Genomic DNA, 19,905 nt, shown 5'->3' with positions numbered 1-19,905 from the left:
GAAGTGCATCAAAAACTTCCTATATTTTAGCTAGGGCTCAAGGGAAAGGCTTAAAACATTCCTACCACAGCACGGCATCACTTTGGCTGAACTAACATAAAATGCACTTGAAAAGATGGAGAAGAGAGTACTAAGGGGAACTATGAGCAAATGATGGTGGGAGACTGGAGATTCCCCGTCATGTCTCCAGGCACAGGTAACAAATTCCTACGTAGGACAAGGAGCAGAGTAGCCCCTGCATGATATTTCAGAGGTTCACCAAACTGAAACATGTTCTTATAAGTGTTGACTTCACTGATCTTGAACTCTTCTCCAAAATCAAAGAAGTGTTATTGGAAATTTGTAAACAGCTCCAAGTGAGTCAACACTGCATAGGCAAACTTCAAAGCTGTCAACCCAATCAATATTGCGGTTACCAGGCACTGCTGGTCTTCAAAAATGCCAATCTAACAGACTCTACATCCCGATGATTTCTCATAGTAATGTGTAAGTACACGCTGAGCATTTTGTTTTCCTTTGAGACATAAGTGATAACTGAGAGTAATGAAATTTATTCTAAGTGAATGTCTCTCACCAGGAGTTTAACTGACTTCTCTTCAAACGTTCTCCATATAGAATAGAGGCAAATTCTACAACAATACAAAGGCTATCCCATATAATTTATTCCTCCAAAACATCCTGTGCAAGCATTTACAAGCCATCTGAATAAATTATGTCTTAGCCATGATGGAAAAAGTACTGGTTAATTCATCCCTATGATTTTAAAAGAAGGTTGTTTGGGTTTAAGTGAATTGGGAATGTGGCTTTTACTGCTCCAACACGTATTTCAGTTCTGAAAATACTTCCTTTGATCCAGCATCAAACTCTCAGTCACACTCAGTTCTGAAACTCAGATCCACAAAGAGCTGAAGTACAGTTAAAGTGACAGAAAAGAGCAAGCAAGTACACCTAAAGTAACACTGCAGTATGGTTAACATTTCCTTTTTACTTCTGATAATACAGACTCTGACAAATCCAACATTTCTTGTTGCTTTATTAAAGCATTTGAAGCATTTCATTTCAAGTTTTGAGCCCTTAATTACTCTAAAACAGATTCTGTCACTCACTGCACCATAAGAAATGGACAGGCATAGACCCAGATGCACATATCCACAGACAAGTGGGCTTGCAGTAGGCATCCTCCAAGAACTCTCATGCCATACATATTCTACAACCATCTTCCTACATTGCAAAGTCCCTGGAATGCTGCATGGCTCCTGCAGACACCCTGCAAATCTCAGGCCAGCATCAAGGCCATTATGTCAACTAAATTCCAAAGTTAGGATGCTCAAAAGGATCTCTAGGCCCAAATTCTCTTGGCTTTGAATAAAAATTAAGCAGCTATTTAATACTTTAAAAAAAATCCAGCCTATGTTGTTCAATGAAATTCAGAATCTTCTTGTTCACAACTGAATTGTAAACCACATTAAAACACCAGTAACATAACGTACCATATCAGTATGCATTGAGCAAGAACCATTCTCTATAAAGAACCTGTTAAAATACCCACTATCTGTATTCATAGAAATATTCGTACATAATGACTATCTTATTTATTGCATATGAAAAATATTAAAATCAGCGTGTTTTAAAACAAAACGCACAGTGCATCAGAATTAAATGGATGACACTTTATAGGGGATGGATGACAGGTACGCTGACAGCTATCCATGGGGGACTACCCCACTTATTGCAATGTATATCTTAATCTGTAATTACGTACCTTAAAAAAATAAATCTTAATGTATATTAGTCTCTTTTTCAATCTATTGTTCTGACAGCTTGCAGTTTTTAATTGCCGGTTTGGTCCATACCATACAACATTCCTTTTCAATGTAGAAATTTTCTGTCCTTTTTCTGCTGCACAGTTACTGGCTTTCTCAGGAAAAAGGAAGGTAGGACCATGTAGAGGAGGATACCTGGATACAGAATCCTTGCTGAAATGTCATCCGTAAGAGATGTGCGAGATGAGGTGCAGAACTGTGTTGTTCTTCCTTGATAATATAAATATCCGGTACTCCCTACAGTAACACCACTCTTAAAATAAGAGCGTGTTACTCTCGAACATGTCAAGATCACTCTGTTTGCCATACTGACTGCGATAATACAACATTTAATCACTACTCTAGATACATGATTTCATACACAGACATAGTATAAAACACATTAAGAAGAGGTCATTCTATTAGTCACAATGATGAGCATCTTACACTAAAAACTTTCTCTAGTCCATTCAATGTTCTGAGGCCCAAATGTGGAGTTCAGAGTTATTTAGAGCCCAGAATCTTTAGTAGTGACCCTCTTTATCTCCTGCCAACTTAAACAACTTCAAGGCAACAGAATAAGGGTCCATTAAAGCTTTCCTTAAGGGAAAGCTCTGCTCCTAAAATACCTTTGTATTTTGTTAATTTTCCTTCACCAGGAATCAGAGCACCAAAATCAGACCTTTCTACTATTGCCCCCAAACAGAAAAATTACCACAGTTTAACCCTTACCTGACAGGAACGGATTCCAGGGACTTCTACTTGGATATGGGAAGCAGGATCCTTTAAGAAGGGCAAGGAATGAAGGCAACATCAAAAAGAAGTTAGGTGTCAGAATTTGATTTTAAGGGGGAAAATTTGATAGCAGAAGTTTATGGAAGCGAAGCTCTTCTGATGGAGTGATTTGAAAATGGAAACATGGACAAAAGAAAGGATTTAGAGGACATGAGGAAGCAAATTCCAGTTTTTCTTAGTTTCTACTACTGTGCTGTCCTTGCCACATTGCACATGAAATGAGGAAATGAAAATGAGGTAATGGAATGTAATAAGGAATGTTAAATGTGATTAGAGATAGCAGAGGATGGTGACACAGGGTTTGGAAGACTGGAATATCTTAGCAATACAACTGGAACTCTGAATAAGACTGCTTTAAGTGCAGTGTTTGGAGTGACACATCAGAGAGTCAGGGACCACTTTGTGTAGTGATGAACAAGACATTAACACCCCCCCTCCCTGCCTCAGGAGCAGAATCACCATCACAAAACCCATCACTTATCCTTCTGGAAAACACCTTGTATAGCAGGTTTTGTAATTATTTCAAACTTAAGCTCCATCTCCTCAAAATACTTTTTCTCTTCTTCCTCTTATTATTCTTTGGTTATATTTTGAGAATTCCTGTTGTACAACCTGACACGAGCCCATCTATGAAGGTGCATTTCTGCGAAGCAGTTTCTCTGCATCTTTACATCAAATACTATAAAAAGTCCACAAAACACCCATAGGACTGGTTTTGAATATTTATGGAATTCTGTTTTCATAGCTATTAAATTATACTATTTGCACAACTCAGTGCCGTGTTTCCTATACAACCCCTACAATTCCACACACTTTCAACCTTTTATCTTAGGAAATGTCAGCCTAAGTTTAGTTTAAAAGCATTATTTTACACTATAATTATCTACAGTTCGTGTCTGAGTGTCTATATATTCAAGGGATATTGTTACAGTTGGGAAGTTTGGTCATGATGGATGTTATAAGGCAGTTTTGTTCAGTAGCATGATTCCCTATTCTAGAAAGCTCTTTCTAACCACACTCCCACAGGACTCTCCTATCAAACACCATTTTCCAAAGTATGTGACATGTCAGATACATCCCTGGAAGTTTTCACATTTCACCATCCCAATTAAAGATTTGGTTTAGAATGGCCTATGACAAAAGACTCAGAGTTTTGATGTTTAAGGGACCAAATTATTATCTTGAATAGATGTCCCAGAATTACAAGTTCCCTAACCACAAGCAAACAAGAGTAATGGGTGTGCTTTGATTTTCTAGTATTAAGGAATATAAAAGGATATTTTTAATAAGCTGAAAAAGGAGAAAAGATCTGCCTACCTCAGGGAATGAAATGAGTGTACATTAAGATACCCAAATGCCCCTTAGTAAATTAATGAGGTTTTCCTACTACGTGGATGATAGGTGGGTTTAAGCATTCCTTCAATTATTACTGCATTCAATGTGTTTAAATCTCCTACATGAAACATTGCACAGACTGTACACAAGAACTGTATGGATCTGTGTCTGAAGGTTGCTTGTGCAGCAGAGGATACTTCAATTATCCTTTTGGGATATACTAGAGCAAGAAGGAGTTGCAAGAAGGAATCAAGTGTCCAGAGTTGGTAAAACAAATTAACTTTAGTGACAGCAAAACCAACCAAAAAACCCCATTCCTGATAGCCTTCAGGAAGCTTCAGCAGAAGGTACAACAACGTAACATGGAAATCTTGAAGGGGAGTCCCAAGGAAAATATGCTTGTAGTGGAAAATTGGCAACTGACTTTTTCATTGTAATAACAGGTATTCAAATGGAACAGAAAAGAAAAAGCAAATATTGCCAATATTTTGGCATTTGTAGGAGTTATCCAAAAAAAGCAGATTTAGGTTCTCTACAGCTTTAACCTGAGAAAAAAAATGCACATTAATGCTGTAAAGGAGCTGACACTTTTCATCTGCAGCCCACTCAGCCAAGGAACATCCACTTATATACCCTCATGCATTATTCAGCAGGAAAATGGAAATAATCTACCAGTGGTTAAGCAGCTCAGAAGCAAATGCAAATCAAGGGAAAGCAGTTAAGAATGAGGATCATTCACAACTCCCGACACCAGCCTGGAGACTCCTGTGGGAGCCACACAAATCATCACAACCCCCGTCTTTGGTGCCACTTAGCCTGAAATCCAGCCTCTTTCCCTGGGAAAAGCACTGACCTGTGCCTGTGCTTTGAGAAGGAACTGCCTTCATTTGGATTAAAATAGATTCTCACTCCCTAGCAGTAAAGGTCGATTCTTCAGCACACACCTGAGAAAGGATGATTTTTACCTCTTAAAGCCTGCGCTTACTGCAGCACTGACTACAGTTATATGCATTCTTATCTATGAAACTTCACACATACAATAGGCATAAAAATAAATCTAAAGTTATGTACAAAATATTTCCAACGAGGAAAGAAGTTACTGCTGTCACAATCTACATTTTCAGTGAGGAGTATCTTCGACCATGATTTATGACAATCATTTTATTATCTTTAGGAATACACAACAGGAAACATTAAGAATCATGTGGAAACAGAAAGGCCAGTTTAGCTGCGAAGGAGTCAGACACCATTGCTCGCAAGCTAATGAGAACAGCAGAAACACGCATAATTTTTCCAAGTGTATACAAATTACCCTGGACAAATTTTCCATGAAATCTACATAAATCTCATATTATGAACTACTTCCATGTGTCTGAATTTATTATCATCGAGGCATACTCGGGTGATTGTAAACTCCATGCATTAATGTTCATTATCAGAATTTAATAGCTTTAACCCTCTCGTTACACTCTTTGCATTTAGTTTTCCTCCCCCAGATTATAAACAGCAAAACAGTTTTCAATTCAAAGGAAACTGCTGTTTCTTTTTCAGACAAGACATTTCCAAGGGAAAATACAGATTTAATCAACTAGTTATTTATTTCAACAATTGGTTGAACCCAAAATCTCTGTTGGCAACCCCAGACCTGCTTTCACGAAATTACAGAATGACAAATTACAACAGAAAACATCTGTGTCACAACTGGAAAATTAGAAAGTGTAAAATAAGGTATTAAAACATCAGATTTGCCTCACTCCAGGTGGCAAAAAATCCATTAAGATCATGTATTTCTGTAGTCCTTCCTGACATAAAGCACTACACTGGCAGCTCTAGATCAATTGTATTTCCCTTCATGGATTTTCAGTTAAATTTGCTCCTTTAGATCTGCTGGAGCAATATGTGGAGCATGATAACTACACTGTATTGTAAGGATTGTGTAGTGACAACACACCACTTAGTAAAGGGAAACAGGACCCCGAGCCAGTGAGAATAGGGCTTGGCTCTCACTGTCTGAATATTACCAAGACATTTTTAATGTTCTTCTAATCCAGACCAAAACTCTCCTTTCCTGGTGCCTTCTTGAAGATTTCCACAGAGAGATCTAAGCGTTCCTCCAGGAACACCAAGCACAAACACATCCTCTAAGGACACTAACCCCTGACTTTCAGGATCCTCTGTACTTTAAACATGATGCTTTCTCTATTATATTATATTTTCCACAGACTGTCTGGAGGCATTTGTTAGCCAAAAGTAACTCCTAAATTTAACATGAATTGAAATTTAAAAAATACTTTACGATAAGTAATTTTATATCACTAACACATTGTACACATGTACTCAAGATCCTTAATTAAACAGATTATTCATTTAGGTTCAATACTGAGATCTCGTGTGCTTCTATTGCTGATCCATCTACAACGAAATGACATTCTAGGAAAAGAAGATGAAATAGGTACCAAAATAGTGTGCCAATTAATTCAGAACTGGCGTCTCTCTTCACATATAAACTATACTGATCTTATCCCAAATCCACATGTGTTAAAAGAGAAAATCTTGAGTAACCTTAGAGACCTGATTTTGATTTCAAGCTTCTTCAGGGTCAGTGCTAATTGCACTGATTTTTCTACATGTCTGAAGGGAGGGGAAAAAAAAAATGTATGCCCTTTATTTTATCCATGTGTAAACCTGGACTCTGTATTCAGTTTATGCAATTAAAAGATCTTCAGCTTTGCAGAAAAGATTCTTCATCTAATGATAAAGGAAGTTTAACTACAGATGGGAATTTTATCATTTTAAACACATCTATTCACATCTTGCCCCATCACAAGTAAGCAACCTATAAAATGTTATTTAACAGAGAAATATGAAAGCTGTTTGAAAAGGACACCCTGTAGCTTGTATGAGATTAATATAAGGGTAATGGCTCTATCAAGAAACAAAAATGGTCAGAGTATATATGTGAATTGTCTTGACTAAAACCCATGTCTTGTAATGCTCCATCTACAGAAGTCTATTAGGAAGGTGAGGCATAGGCTGCTCTTTATTCGATCATGAGGTCTAATGATAATGATTTGATAATGATCTATCTGCATACTCACTTGACACCCCATGAAACAAACCCTGGACTTGAACATTTTGCCTCTTTAAACTGCTCTGTTCGCTGCAACAACTGAGTAAAATGCCAACCTTGGGTGACAAGGGCTCACATGAGAGTTAGGAAACGCTGGTGCTCACTGTCGGTCAGGTAACTCCACACTACACCAGTGCCACTTGCATCCTCCTGCCCTGCTTCCCCAACCCCTTCCAGGCACCCCTCATGTACCAAAGATTATTTTAGGATTATTTACCCACCAGTAAATAACTTGCCAAAATTCTAAGACTTCTTTAACATGACATGATACTTGGCTGACTTTTCCTTATTGCCTGGAAGCAATTCAACCAGAAGAGAGAATTTCATCCCCCACAACATGTATTTTAATGACTCACTGTTTTCCTATTTCTTTCTAGTTTCCACCACGCTTAATGGACTTGAGCATGATTATTAAAACACTGCAAACAACAACAACAAAAAAAAAACCTTTACTTTTCTTCAAGAAAAAGAAGTATATGGCAAAAAAAATTTAGCTGTAACCAGTAAAGGACGATCTAAAATTAGAGCCTGTTGTGTTAGGGATGGTAACAGTGTCTAAGCCATATGCTGGTATAATCTATAAAAGCTAGATACAAGGCTGATGTCAGTGTAACTTACTGTTTCAGAAACCAGCATAACTGCTATTGTACATGAACCCAGTATTAATCAAACCATTTTAGATTTTAATTGTATATAGCACTGGATCAACATTTGGCTATCAGAAGCATATTATAGTCTTACCATGGTATGTCAAGAACATGCCGTCACCAAATACTAAATGTAGCTACATGGGGAATCTTTGGTTTTAAACAAGTCCTTACTCCATTTTTTCACTTAGAAGATTCAAGCCAGAAGAGAAGCAGATATTTTAATCACACAGAATATTTCAGATTGCACAGGACACAGTCCACCAGCTGCCAGAAAAAGACTTAATAGATTTTGTCTTTTTTCTTCTCCAAGAGGAAACCCAAACACACCCTAAGATAAGGCACTAGCCTAAATCCACAATAATTCATGTGGCTTTTATCCAGATTTACACTTCTTTAATGCTGAACACGATTTGTCACTTGCATAACAGAGTTTAGACACCAGGAAAACTTCCCCCATCAATGGAAACACTTCCCTCATCAGCTGGCACAGAATAAACTGTGACTGATTACTGAGACATAACCATGGGTGGAAAACAAACTCTGACTGTCCTCAGGGCAGGGTGATTCCTGGGTACCACAGCAGGCACAGGGGTCATTTCCAGCCCGTGGGATGCAGTGCCAGTGTTCAAAGCACCGTCACCATAGCGACCCGAGCATCACTCGCGCAGGGACCCTGTTCCCTGAACCTCCGTCAACACCCCAGACTTAGTAACAGACTCTTCATCCTTTTAACTTCCAGTTATTTGCAGCAAAGAGGCAGATCCTTAAACAAGGGGGAGCCCTAAACCCAAATTATCTTTGGGATAATTCCATAATTCTTTTTTTTAAGAAATAATAAAGTAAATCAACAAACAAATCCTAAATTCTGTTTGGGAGTGTCATATAATAAAGTCCACCATACAGTCAAGAAGTTGACTACTCCCTCCACATCTCTGGACATGCCAGAAATGATGCTTAATTGCATTAAATTACGCCACTTCTGAAATGTACTTTCTCAGCTCATAACCTGTACTCCACAGAAGGAGGGGAAGCACTGTTAACCCACAGGGATTCTGACTCAACTAGATCTTCTCTTACCTAAAAAAAGACCAAAAAATCCTTCAGTGCAGACACATTGAGAGAAACCTCCACTCCCTTTGGAGGCAGACTGGCTCCAAGCTTTAGCTTTTGTCAGTAAAGATGATGTAAGGGAAACCCTTCTCCATCCAACCAAGAAAGTGGATGTTCTCCCACTATGCGCAACCAAGACAGCAATAAAAACAACCAAAAACCCCAAAAGATGACTGCATTATTTACAACAAGAAAAACACAGTCCTGTGGTGAAAATCCAAAGAATTTCTATATGGCGAATCTAGCTAATACAAGTTTGCTTTCATTTAATTGAAATAACCAATGTCCAACCAGTTCTTCCATTTTTTGTCTCTTGGTTAACTTCACATGTAAGAATGTGCATCCATCGCTTATGAAGACATCTGAATAAATGAGTTTAGGGAACAAGGCAAGTGTCCAAAAGTCCAAAGGATCTATGGGGAGGACTGAAATTGTTTGGTTAGCTTCGTCTAAGGAACCTTTTTTTGCCCTACTGCTACGCTGCACGTCATCATGCATGGTTCTCTGCTATTTTCCTGTGTTTCCATCCCACCAATACCAACTGTACATCAATTACCACAAAGCAATATCCCAGCCCTTGCCCTTTGCAGCCAGGTCAGCATCAGAGTCCCTTTGGCATCTGCACTGAGGACCAGAGCATCTCCTTTCCTCCTACCACTTCCCCATAGCCTGGCCAGTTGCGCACTTTTAAGACAGGAGACCACTGGCTTCAAGCCCACACCCCCAGCAGATCATGTGCTGCTTCCTCTGGGGAGAAAGAGCCATCAGGTTCCTCAGCACCTCCTCACCTTCTGCAGACAACTGCTTGATACTGAATGTTAAATCAGAATGCCCTGCAACACCTGTGGATAAGGGAGAAAAATTCTGAGCCCTTGGTACTTGAGAATCCTTTATTTAAAAGCCTAAAAGCATTTTTGATAACATTATCTGGAAATAGTCAGTTGACAGATGAAATAGATCTAACAAAATGTAGTATTCTGCTTTTTATTTGTTTTTATATATATATCATTTCCTGCCTTTAATTTTAATTCCATGCCCTCTCAGAAATGAAATCTCACAGATATAGCCTCCCGTTTATTTTCCTGTAATGATATCATAGCAGTTTGCTCTGGCTATTCGCAATCTCTTTGTTCCCTTCACAGCTTTTCCTAGTCATAGAATGAAGAAATATGTAAAAATAGGCCACAAGAAACTAGACACACTTGATCTGTGCAGCAAAAATAGAGCTCTTTAGCACCTGGCATTCTCCAGAGTGTTAATGAAGCCAGCAAGATAAGCCCGGCTTTGACCCAAAATAAAAAGCTTAGCCCTTAAAAGAAGGGTAAAGATAAATTTGAAGTAACACAGAAACTGCTGGGGACTCAGGGCCTCTTTGCATTTCATGCAAGGTGTGACCCCGGACATCTGGACAAGTGCTATGTGGACGTGCAGGAGGGATTTGGTTTCCTTTTGAAGGCAAAGAGAGAGAGACAGGATCAGGGTGTACAGCACGAGACAGGGCCTCTCTCTGTGGGATGGGGGCTACGGGACTCTCATCTCTTCAGGCACACTCAGAGAGATGGGACATGCAGGAAGAGAACAAGTGAAATCATAGACTCACAGAATGGTTTGTGTTGGAAGGGACCTTAAAGCTCAGCCAGTTCCAACCCCCTGCCACGGGCAGGGACACCTTCCGCTAGAGCAGGTTGCTCCAAGCCCCTGTGTCCAACCTGGCCTTGAGCACTGCCAGGGATGGGGCAGCCACAGCTTCTCTGAGCACCCTGTGCCAGCGCCTCAGCACCCTCACAGGGAAGAACTTCTTCCTAATATCTACCCTAAATCTCCTCTGTTTAAGTAACACACATGAAACATTAATTTTAGGCTGCTAAAATCCCTGAGGTCAAAATACACCTGTACCTTGGTGCCTGCAATCCCAGAAATGCTACAGGAAGTAGTGGCTGGGTGTTAGAGGAAAGAGAGAGAAGAAAGCAGCCAGTTGTCAGCCTGTCCTTGGAAGGCTTTTTTTCAGGAGACACAAATAATTTCTTCAGGATAAATAAATGGTGTTAAATTGCAGATTTGATAAGGCACATTTAAAACTGAAAAGACATGACAGAATTATGTTAAATTTTGCTCTCTCAGATGTTCCAAAGAGATGTAAGAGGCAGTTTACCAAGTAGGAAATGCTATAATACAAAAGATTATATATAGAGAACAGAAATTTATCAAGTAATGGGTTGGTTTTTTTCATAAGAGAATCCTGTAGGAGGAAGAATAAAATCTGGGCACTTTATGTTCCTAGTTTCCTTTTTTCTGAAAGCCAGACAGCTAGGATGATAGCTTTAACATGGCATCTTTACTGGGGTTCTGAAGTCCTCATCTATTGAAGTTGGTAGAAATATGTAATTAACAGACAACCAGAGATACTCCTACACACATACAAACAATACAATCTTAATGCCATAAGTCTTCCTGCCTCTTCAATTCAATAAATCTTTTGTCCTTTTCATTCAGCATGGATTTCACCCAATTACAGCCACTCTGCTGGGTAATATTTACTCTGCAACCTCTTCTGAATCAAGACAGTATCATAATTCTGTCTTTCGTGAAAAATTCTGAACAACTCTTTCAGCAGCATTACATTGAAAATGGGGCAGAAAATAAGTGTTTTGACTTCAAAACCTGTAAGTGAATTTTTCAAGACACACATAGAAAGGATAAGAAAAAAATCAACCCAGAAGAAAGATTCACTGAGAAAACCACCTTGTTGCGCACTAGTAGGATTCCCAGCGTGTGCCCTGGGCAGACTGTAGGAGACGGGAGTGCACAGCCCAGTCTGGTACTTGCAGCCATCCAGAGGGAAGATGTCCATTGACCATCCATGTGTCAGGGAAGGAGCAGAGAGATTCTTACATTTTCAACTATTCCTAAAAGCAGACTAAGCCAGATAACTCCAAAGTAATTATTTCTCCAATATCCTTAAAAACCAGTTACTGTCAAAACCAACATATACATCCTTTGGGACTGTCACTTGTGACTGGAGAGAACCATGGAAACCAGTGAACAAGACATCCTCCTGATTCAGCTGCCCTTACACTGCAAATGACAGAAAAGTCTTCTAAGACATTTCCTCTGTTAATGAAGTGGACATCTGGCAATGAAACAAAAGAGGAAGAATAAAGAAAAATAACATCTCCAAACACCAGCTCATCAAAGTACAAAGGGAATGACAGAAAAGTTTCAAGTCGCTCCAGTTGCCTTGGACTCCCTGGGAACTCTGTCCAAGATCCTAAGGAGATCTGATTTAAATACTCAGAAAGTATTTATTCTGAAGATCATAGAATCATAGGGTGGTTTGGGATGAAGGGACCTTAAAGCTCAGCCAGCCCCAACCCCCTGCCATGGGCAGGGACACCTTCCTCTAGAGCAGGTTGCTCCAAGCCCCTGTGTCCAACCTGGCCTTGAACACTGCCAGGGATGGGGCAGCCACAGCTTCTCTGGGCACCCTGTGCCAGCGCCTCAGCACCTTCACAGGGAAGAACTTCTTCCTTCTATCTAACCTGAACTTCCCCTGTTTAACCTTGACTGCAAAAGATCCAGTTTATCCCATAATCCAAGGGAAAGACTGACAACTCGGGCACAGCCCAGGAGATTGAGATATAAATGGAGTAACAGCAACAGCGTGAAATATTGTCAACAGTGTGAGGTACAGTGTGAAATATTACACATTACAAGTCCTTTATCAAGCCTTATCTGTAATTTGACAACAAATGGTCTTCTACGAGGATACTATTTCCTTTTCAAGACACTGCATATTACCAGATCCATTTTCATGAACATTCTGACATTAATACCTTGTTATGAAGATCAGATTATGCAGAAGATATCAAAACAAATTTCTTCAGTGAAGCCTCAACTCTTAAATTGCCAAACCATTGTATACTGAACAGAATACATAATGTCAACTTTATTGTGATAAATAAGCTAGTTTGAAAGAAAACTGTTATGTTTAGCTGTTAAAAATCATGTAAATATAAATTTAGCATAATACAAAGAGGAGTTCCAAGTTAAGGGAGTCAATGAAGTGTAACAAATCTGTTCAAATGGAGCAGATCAGCAATTACTGAAAAGATTATTTGAACCAATCTAAAAGAAAAAAAATCTACTCTTGCAATCACTAAACTCACACAAATACTCAGGTTTCTGTTGATACAGGGGGGTTTCCATACAAATAGCTGTTTTATACGATTGGCAACATAACTAAATTGCTTCTGCATTTGGAAGGCTATCCCCATCCAAATCCAATTACTCCATGGAAGTTGTTTCTTTCTCCAAATGGGAGTCACATTGAACCTAATTATTTTCTATAGCACAACAATTAAGATCCACATTGGCACATAAAAAATCCACATATTCAGAAGTTACAAATCCACCCCTATGCCTTCAGTCTTAACTTTGCAATCTACTCATAGCCTAATTATATAAAGGAAATTACTGGGTGTATAAAAAGGTTTGTGATGAAGTGCTCAGCATAAGGACCTACATTACATTCAGAGTTTCTTTTTGGTTTCTTTTTGGGGTTTTTTTCAAGTCCATCTCTGTATTTACTGGGGGAAACACGAGAATTTTCTTCAGGAAGCATTCCTGACTATTCTTACCAATCTCTATATTGCCTGTTGTGTTTGGTTGTGGGGTTTTTTTTAACTCTAGCATTTATTTCATGTTCTTTCATCTCTTTTCCCTGTGTTCTCACCATTGTAAATGGGGGAAATAGAAAGCCACAGGGTTCTGCACACATCTGTTTCTCCATTTGTCTTACCTCTATTTTTGACCTGGCTTCACTGCACTGTGTGAAATCCGCTTGACACAATCTTAGAGAGCTCTTGAGGCTCATGTTGAAAAAATGATGTACAGAAAATACATTAACTTTTCAGGAATACCAGAATTCTCTGTGTGACACTTCAAACAATTTTTCTTCTGTAGTAGTCCTTTTTGGGCTGCCTCATCCCTTAGAGTTGCATTGAAGGCTCCCTGCCTTCCCTTACTAGATGTGGACCCTCTAATATCCTAATATTGGTATTGCCATCCAAACCCTCCTGGGTTGTTACACAAAGACCTATATAGACCATAGAGAATCATAGAATGGTTTGGGTTGGAAGGGACCTTAAAGTTCATGCATTTCCAACCCCCTGCCATGGGTAAGGACACCTTCTACTCGACCAGGTTGCTCAAAGGCCCATCCAACCTGGCCTATATATCCTGACTGCAATGATCACATACTTCCAAAGTATGCTCTTTAAAAAGCACAATTATCACAGAATCCTGGAATGGTTTGGGTTGGAAGGGACCTCAAAGCTCATCTAGTTCCAAACCCCATTATAGAAAGTTTAGGGAAAGAGATTTTAGCAGGCCTGTGAGAAGTGCTTAAAGGTGCTTAAAACAATGCTGATGGAACAGCAACAGAAATAAAACCTGCAAAATCCATGGTAGTTTCCTATATTCAATTCAGACCTCCATTCAAGTTTTGCCTCTCCTCCTCAGAGTTTTTCCTCTCTACCAGTTCAGATCAGCTCCTTGTCGTTAAGGAAGGAGTAGCTCTATAAGAGAAATGTGGGCACAGACACAGTACAGTTGGGAAGACCCATCCATGCTCTGCATCCCGTTGCTACAGCCAGACATACTGGTGTTACAAACAAGATAGGTCTCTTTAATGAAGGGGTCATCAACTCTAGAACAACTAAACCAAATGGATTCAAAACAAGCAGATCACAAGACAAGGATGCTCAAAATTCAGGGTAAGCCTAAGAACTCACAGGCAATGACCACGCACTACAGAATTTGTGCTACCCTGCATGCAGTTTGTTGTAAGCCCAAAATACCTCAAAGTTCAAAAGCCAATAATAATAATAATCAACTTCAGAAAATACAGTTTAAACTTTGAACTAAAACTAGTTCCTGCAGAATTTACTAATACATACACAAAAAAAACTGCTTGTGATCAAAGGGAAAAAGAAAACTACTGTAAGTTTTTCAAGCCCTGTCCTACATTTTGGTATGTAATTACATTAAGAGCTCACAATTCCCAGTTTTCCCAATTTATCTGCTATCAGCTAGCAAGACTGAGCATACGATATTCTATTCCTTGCAACCCTTTGGAGAAAAACAGATAAATAATAGCAAAAAATCTATTTCATATCAATCAGTATTCCTTTGCTTGTAACCCAGCTTACGTGTCATTAATATAAAGGCGTTTTTTTTCCTATGGACATGAGATATAATTAAGTAAAATAATTACAATGAAATAATAACAATTAAAATAAAAGAGACATTTGAAAGAAACTGCAAAAGGGAACAGAGGATTACAATCCACCAAACCACATGCATTTAAAATGTGGGCAGTGAAGATCTCCGTGTCTTTGTCATCCCAATTCCACCAATATCATTCTTTTTCCACATTAAAATGCCTGCTAGCCTATGAAACAAGTTCGTGTTATCCACATTCACATGAGAAATACACAGGGCTATAATATGTGTTTGCATCCCTTTTGCTTCTATTAAGTAATGGGCGATAAAAATAGAGCAAGCATCGCACGCTGCTGACAGGTTTGTAGATTTTTAAGTCTTCATTTCCTGCCTTTTCTTGTTTCTGCTTTTATCTTTCTAAATATGACCTCCCCTAACTTGACAGGTTTGATTTACGAAAATTGAAATTACTGAACGGTTCCCCAAACCCAAATAAATAAAGAAACAGAAGAGTCAGAGGGCTGGCTAGCATTTAACAGAAACACTTGCAGCTGAAAAACCAAGATTGCTGACCTCAATCACTCTGATCTAATTAAAGAAAATGGGTTAGAAAAGCAATTTTACCATAAAACAACTAATATCCTTGTGTTGTGAGAGACCTGTTCTGCTTATTCTACAATAAAATGCACGTTTAAGATGTTTACAGGCACAATCCCAATAAAAATAATCACTTTTATTCATACTTGAGAAATGTTTTATTTAAAAGCAATTGCTCAGAGTGGAATATGTGTATTATAAAGGATAAGCCTACCATATTAGCAGATTTTCAATTAAAAAAAAGGAAAAAAATCCATGTGAAAGCACAGACAAACCATCACATACACATATCTCTGCATAATTATAGAGGAATACAGGAACTCTGACTCGAAGCCTAGCAACAGTATCCAAGTATTAGTTAGGCTGCTGATCAACTACCCAAAACTCGCACACCAGCTCAACGTGTTTCATTTCTCTACAGCAAAAAGCAAACAAAAATAAAACTAAAGAATTCTATTGCCTGGAGCTTCCGAGCTGCTGAAGGACAAGATGCACAATATCAAAACAAACCTTGTTCACTTGAAGAAGAACAACCCATGTCACTTAATCCATCTGAAAATTCATCTCATCACAAAGAAGCAAGGCAAAAGGGAGAGTTAAAAATAGGTTATCCAAGTCAAAGGATTATCAGCCTGCAACGTACTTAATATCTGCATATCTGTACCTAAGGAAAGCTTCAATATTCTTACATATATGATTGGGGTTTGTACCTCCATCCTATAGAAGCCATAGTAAATTCCGTAGAGCAAATGCTTCCTAAATCTGCTGTGCTCATTTACTCACAGACAGCTGCAGGCTGGATGAAAACAATCAGGGATTAACTTTTCTATTCATTACATCTTTTAATCCACCACTTTCTCTTAGTTTGCAATGAATAAATGCATAAAGTTAAATAAATTAGAAATGTGCTATAGCCAGTTAAAAAAAAAAAAGCCGTTTAAAAAGGGACTGTTTAAAAAGTATTATTATTTTTTAACACTGTGTAACTGCTGTAGTGCACATCAGGAGTATACATACTGCCTTCCTCAAAGCAGGAAAAACGATGCAACAACAGGCACTGAGCTGCAATATACTTCTGGGTTCCAAAGACTTTCAAAATAAGTGATAATTATACTTTGATGTTGTTCTTATTCCTAATTTGGGGGCATGATGTATTGAAATAATCTGAGCAGCTCTATTAAGTATCTCAGACTGCTCGTAAAACAAGTTGCTAAGTACTCATGGTAATAGAATTTCTTGATGGATGAAAAATACATTTCAAATAGGATTACTTTTTAAATGATACAGCAATTTTCATTCACCTTTCAAACATCTGTCAAGGAAACAAAAGGGATTCCCTGATGTTTAGAACCTCGTAAAAGGAATACATACAATGAAATCTGCATCTTGGTTTTAATCCTTTTTTCCTCTCTCCTGAATCCTTTATCTTTTATGTTTGATTGGCTCTTACAGAACTGCACCATCCCCTGTCTGAAATAAGACTCATGCAAGCTTTCTCTGCTACTGATAACAAGGTGACTTTGGTTGTACTGAGCCACAGGATACACTGGCAAGGCTTTTATTTCTCAGTGTGTTTCTGAAAATGACAGCACCAAGTGAAACAAATAGTTCTCAGTGCTAAATACTTCTAGTGCCATGGTTTCAACAAACCAGTCACCCAGACACCTAATGCACCACCTGAGATGGAAGCATTAATTGTCAATTGATGGTGGGAAGAGGAGCAAGGCAAGGAAGAAGCGACTCGCTGATAGAAGAAGGGGGAACAAACACGTATGAGAGAACCCACATGGTTGTGAACTTGCAGAGGAAACAGTCACATTATTTGATAGGATGGAACAATTAAGAGGTATTTATGCTGGTATCGTGGCTAAAGGGAAGATTGTTCCACAAAACTCCGGTTTGATGGGAGACACAAGGGCTTACAGCCAAAAAGGGATATAACTACATAGCGCTACCTTGTCTCAACGTTTACACACTGTAGATCAGTCATGAGAACAGCCAGAGGGTTTGGACTCCAGGTCTCCCCCCGCTTCCACACATCACCCCTTATTTCATCATGAGCTTCCTCTGTGCAAGACAGGGAGCTGCACCCATCCAGAATGAGGATGCGAGAGAAATCAGGCTTATCTCCAGACTGAAGAAACAATGTGGAGCTAGGATCACTGTAGTACATGCTCTTCAACCACAGTGCTGTTGCCGAGCTGCCTCCAAGTACAACTACCTGCTCTGACCTTTCCTAATGGTTTTGAAACCCTAAATTACTCTCTCTCTTGAAACACACTCAGCATAGTCAAGCAAGTGGCCTCTGTAGCACAATTTACGTGGCTGAGAAACTACTGGCAAAATCTCTTTTTTGTTTTCAGATGGCTAGGGAGGGGCTCCTTGGACTAATCAGATTGCCAATGGCACCTACTTCTTCTGGTTTGGATCCAAACTTTAATCCATTTTGCCTCTAAAAGGGAAGCAGACAGGCTCCATCTCTGTGGAGATGAAACAGGTAAATAATAAACACGGTTTCTCACACTGACCCTAAGTACATGCTTTTATCTAGCAAGATCTGAGTGAGATAACCAGATACTACACACCTCAGAAGAACATCTCTCTCTTACAGTCAGATGTCACATTATTCTATGGGTCATTATTTTTGCCTTTTTCACTCCAAAGAAGTGAATTTTACATTCTTCTTTTTACAGAACAGTGTGAAGTCTTACGATCCTTGTGAAGAAGCTTATTTTACATTCACCTCTGTTTTCAGCATTTCAATGTATTTGTTTAATATAAGTGCTCTATAATTAAGAAAAAGGAAGAACAATCTCTGTGGGGTTTGATCTGTAGAACAAAGGTTTAGTGGCTGTAAACTAGAATTTTCTACTGCTAGAGGATACCCTGGTCAAGTTTCACCTGAGCTGCCTCTCCATCATCTTCAACAATAGGGATAGTCTGAGCACTATAGGACGGCAAAAATACAGGACAAGGGAATAAAAAAAGTAAGAAGAAAAGCTAAAAAAAGACTCCCTTTAAGACATGCAACTCGGCCTCTTAACTGAACAATCCCAGACTTCACAGAGAGCTTAAAATGGGATTCTACTCTAAATGCCAACTGGCAGGCAAAGATGGAATAGGTAATAAGTGACACAGAATCATAAAAAAGACTCACAGGACAGTTGGAGTTGGAATGGACCTTTAAAGCTCAGCCAGTTCCAACCCCCTGCCACAGGCAGGGACACCTTCCATTAGAGCAGGTTGCTCCAAGCCCCATCCAACCTGGCCTTGAACACTGGGCCACACTTGAACATTGGGGCAGCCCCAATTTCTTTGGGCAACCTGTGCCAGCGCCTCACCACTCTCTCAGTGAATTTCTTCTTTATATCCAACCTGAACTTCCCCTGTTTAACTTTGAACCCATCAGCCCTTGTCCTATCACTACAGTCCCTGATGAAGAGTCCCTCTCCAGCATCCTTGTCAGATACATCCCTTCAGATACTGGAAGCTGCTGTGAGATCTCCATGCAGTTTCTCTTCTCCAGGCTGAACAGCCCCAATTTTCCCAGCCTATCTTCATATAGGAGGTGCTCCATCCTCAGCACTTAAACATATCTATTTATTGAAGTGGAGCCCTTTGGACCAGTGCACTGAGATGTAGTGCTGTTGCTGCTGGCACGCTGCAGACTCATCCCTTCCATCCACAGGTACAATACCCTCCTCCTGTGGAAAGGCTGAGCTCTGCTATCTGTCACCACACAAAGCAGCTCCCTCACCGCATCGCACAGCACAGGACCATGAATCATAAGCATTACATTACTGCTGGTAGAGCCTTATCATTGCAGTTTTGGCAACATTAGTTGAAACAGCTTTGTGACTACTAACAAACTGGAAGACACCCACATAATACCTTCTGCATTCAAAGTACAAGTGACTTCCTACTGCGATAGTTTGGGACAACAAAATTATCTAAGAATAATGTTAATTAGCACATGCCAAAACAGATGGACATGGTAGTGTAGTTCCTCACTACATGAGATTAGAGATTTCAAGCAAATATTTTTCCTATTTCAGATACTTCAGGTTGAGAAATGTAAGAACTTGTTTCTGTCACCAGATAAAACCTGCTCTTGAAACTACAAAGTTAGGTCCAGCCTCCAACACTGCCACCAGCTAAAATTTTCCCATCCTTAGGATGACGTACCCAGGAAAGTAGGCAGATTCTTGTGGAAAAAAGTATTATTGCCATTTATATTACTTAGCTGTATATTAGGATCGCATTT

The 19,905-nt window shown here is 39.3% G+C and overlaps 1 protein-coding gene across 6 annotated transcripts in view; it reads right to left on the bottom strand.

Annotated features, from left to right (window-relative positions):
• Positions 1-19,905, bottom strand: part of SHANK2 (SH3 and multiple ankyrin repeat domains 2) — a 351,561-nt gene that overhangs the window by 246,251 nt on the left and 85,405 nt on the right. The window contains exons 1-2 of one of the 6 annotated variants that reach the window (XM_030483288.1): positions 16,152-16,198; positions 2,535-2,585 (exon numbers count right to left, since the gene is read on the bottom strand). The exons of the other annotated variants lie outside the window; for them this stretch is intronic. Of the exons in view, the coding sequence (XP_030339148.1) occupies positions 2,535-2,585; positions 16,152-16,179 (79 nt within the window). The 5' untranslated portion in view covers positions 16,180-16,198. Of the gene's footprint in view, positions 1-2,534; positions 2,586-16,151; positions 16,199-19,905 lie in introns of those variants that run through there. 6 annotated transcript variants of the gene reach the window in all.

Source organism: Strigops habroptila, chromosome 4 (genome assembly GCF_004027225.2).
Source record: "Strigops habroptila isolate Jane chromosome 4, bStrHab1.2.pri, whole genome shotgun sequence".
Lineage (NCBI taxonomy): Eukaryota > Metazoa > Chordata > Aves > Psittaciformes > Psittacidae > Strigops > Strigops habroptila.
This window is presented reverse-complemented; position numbering and strand designations above follow the sequence as displayed.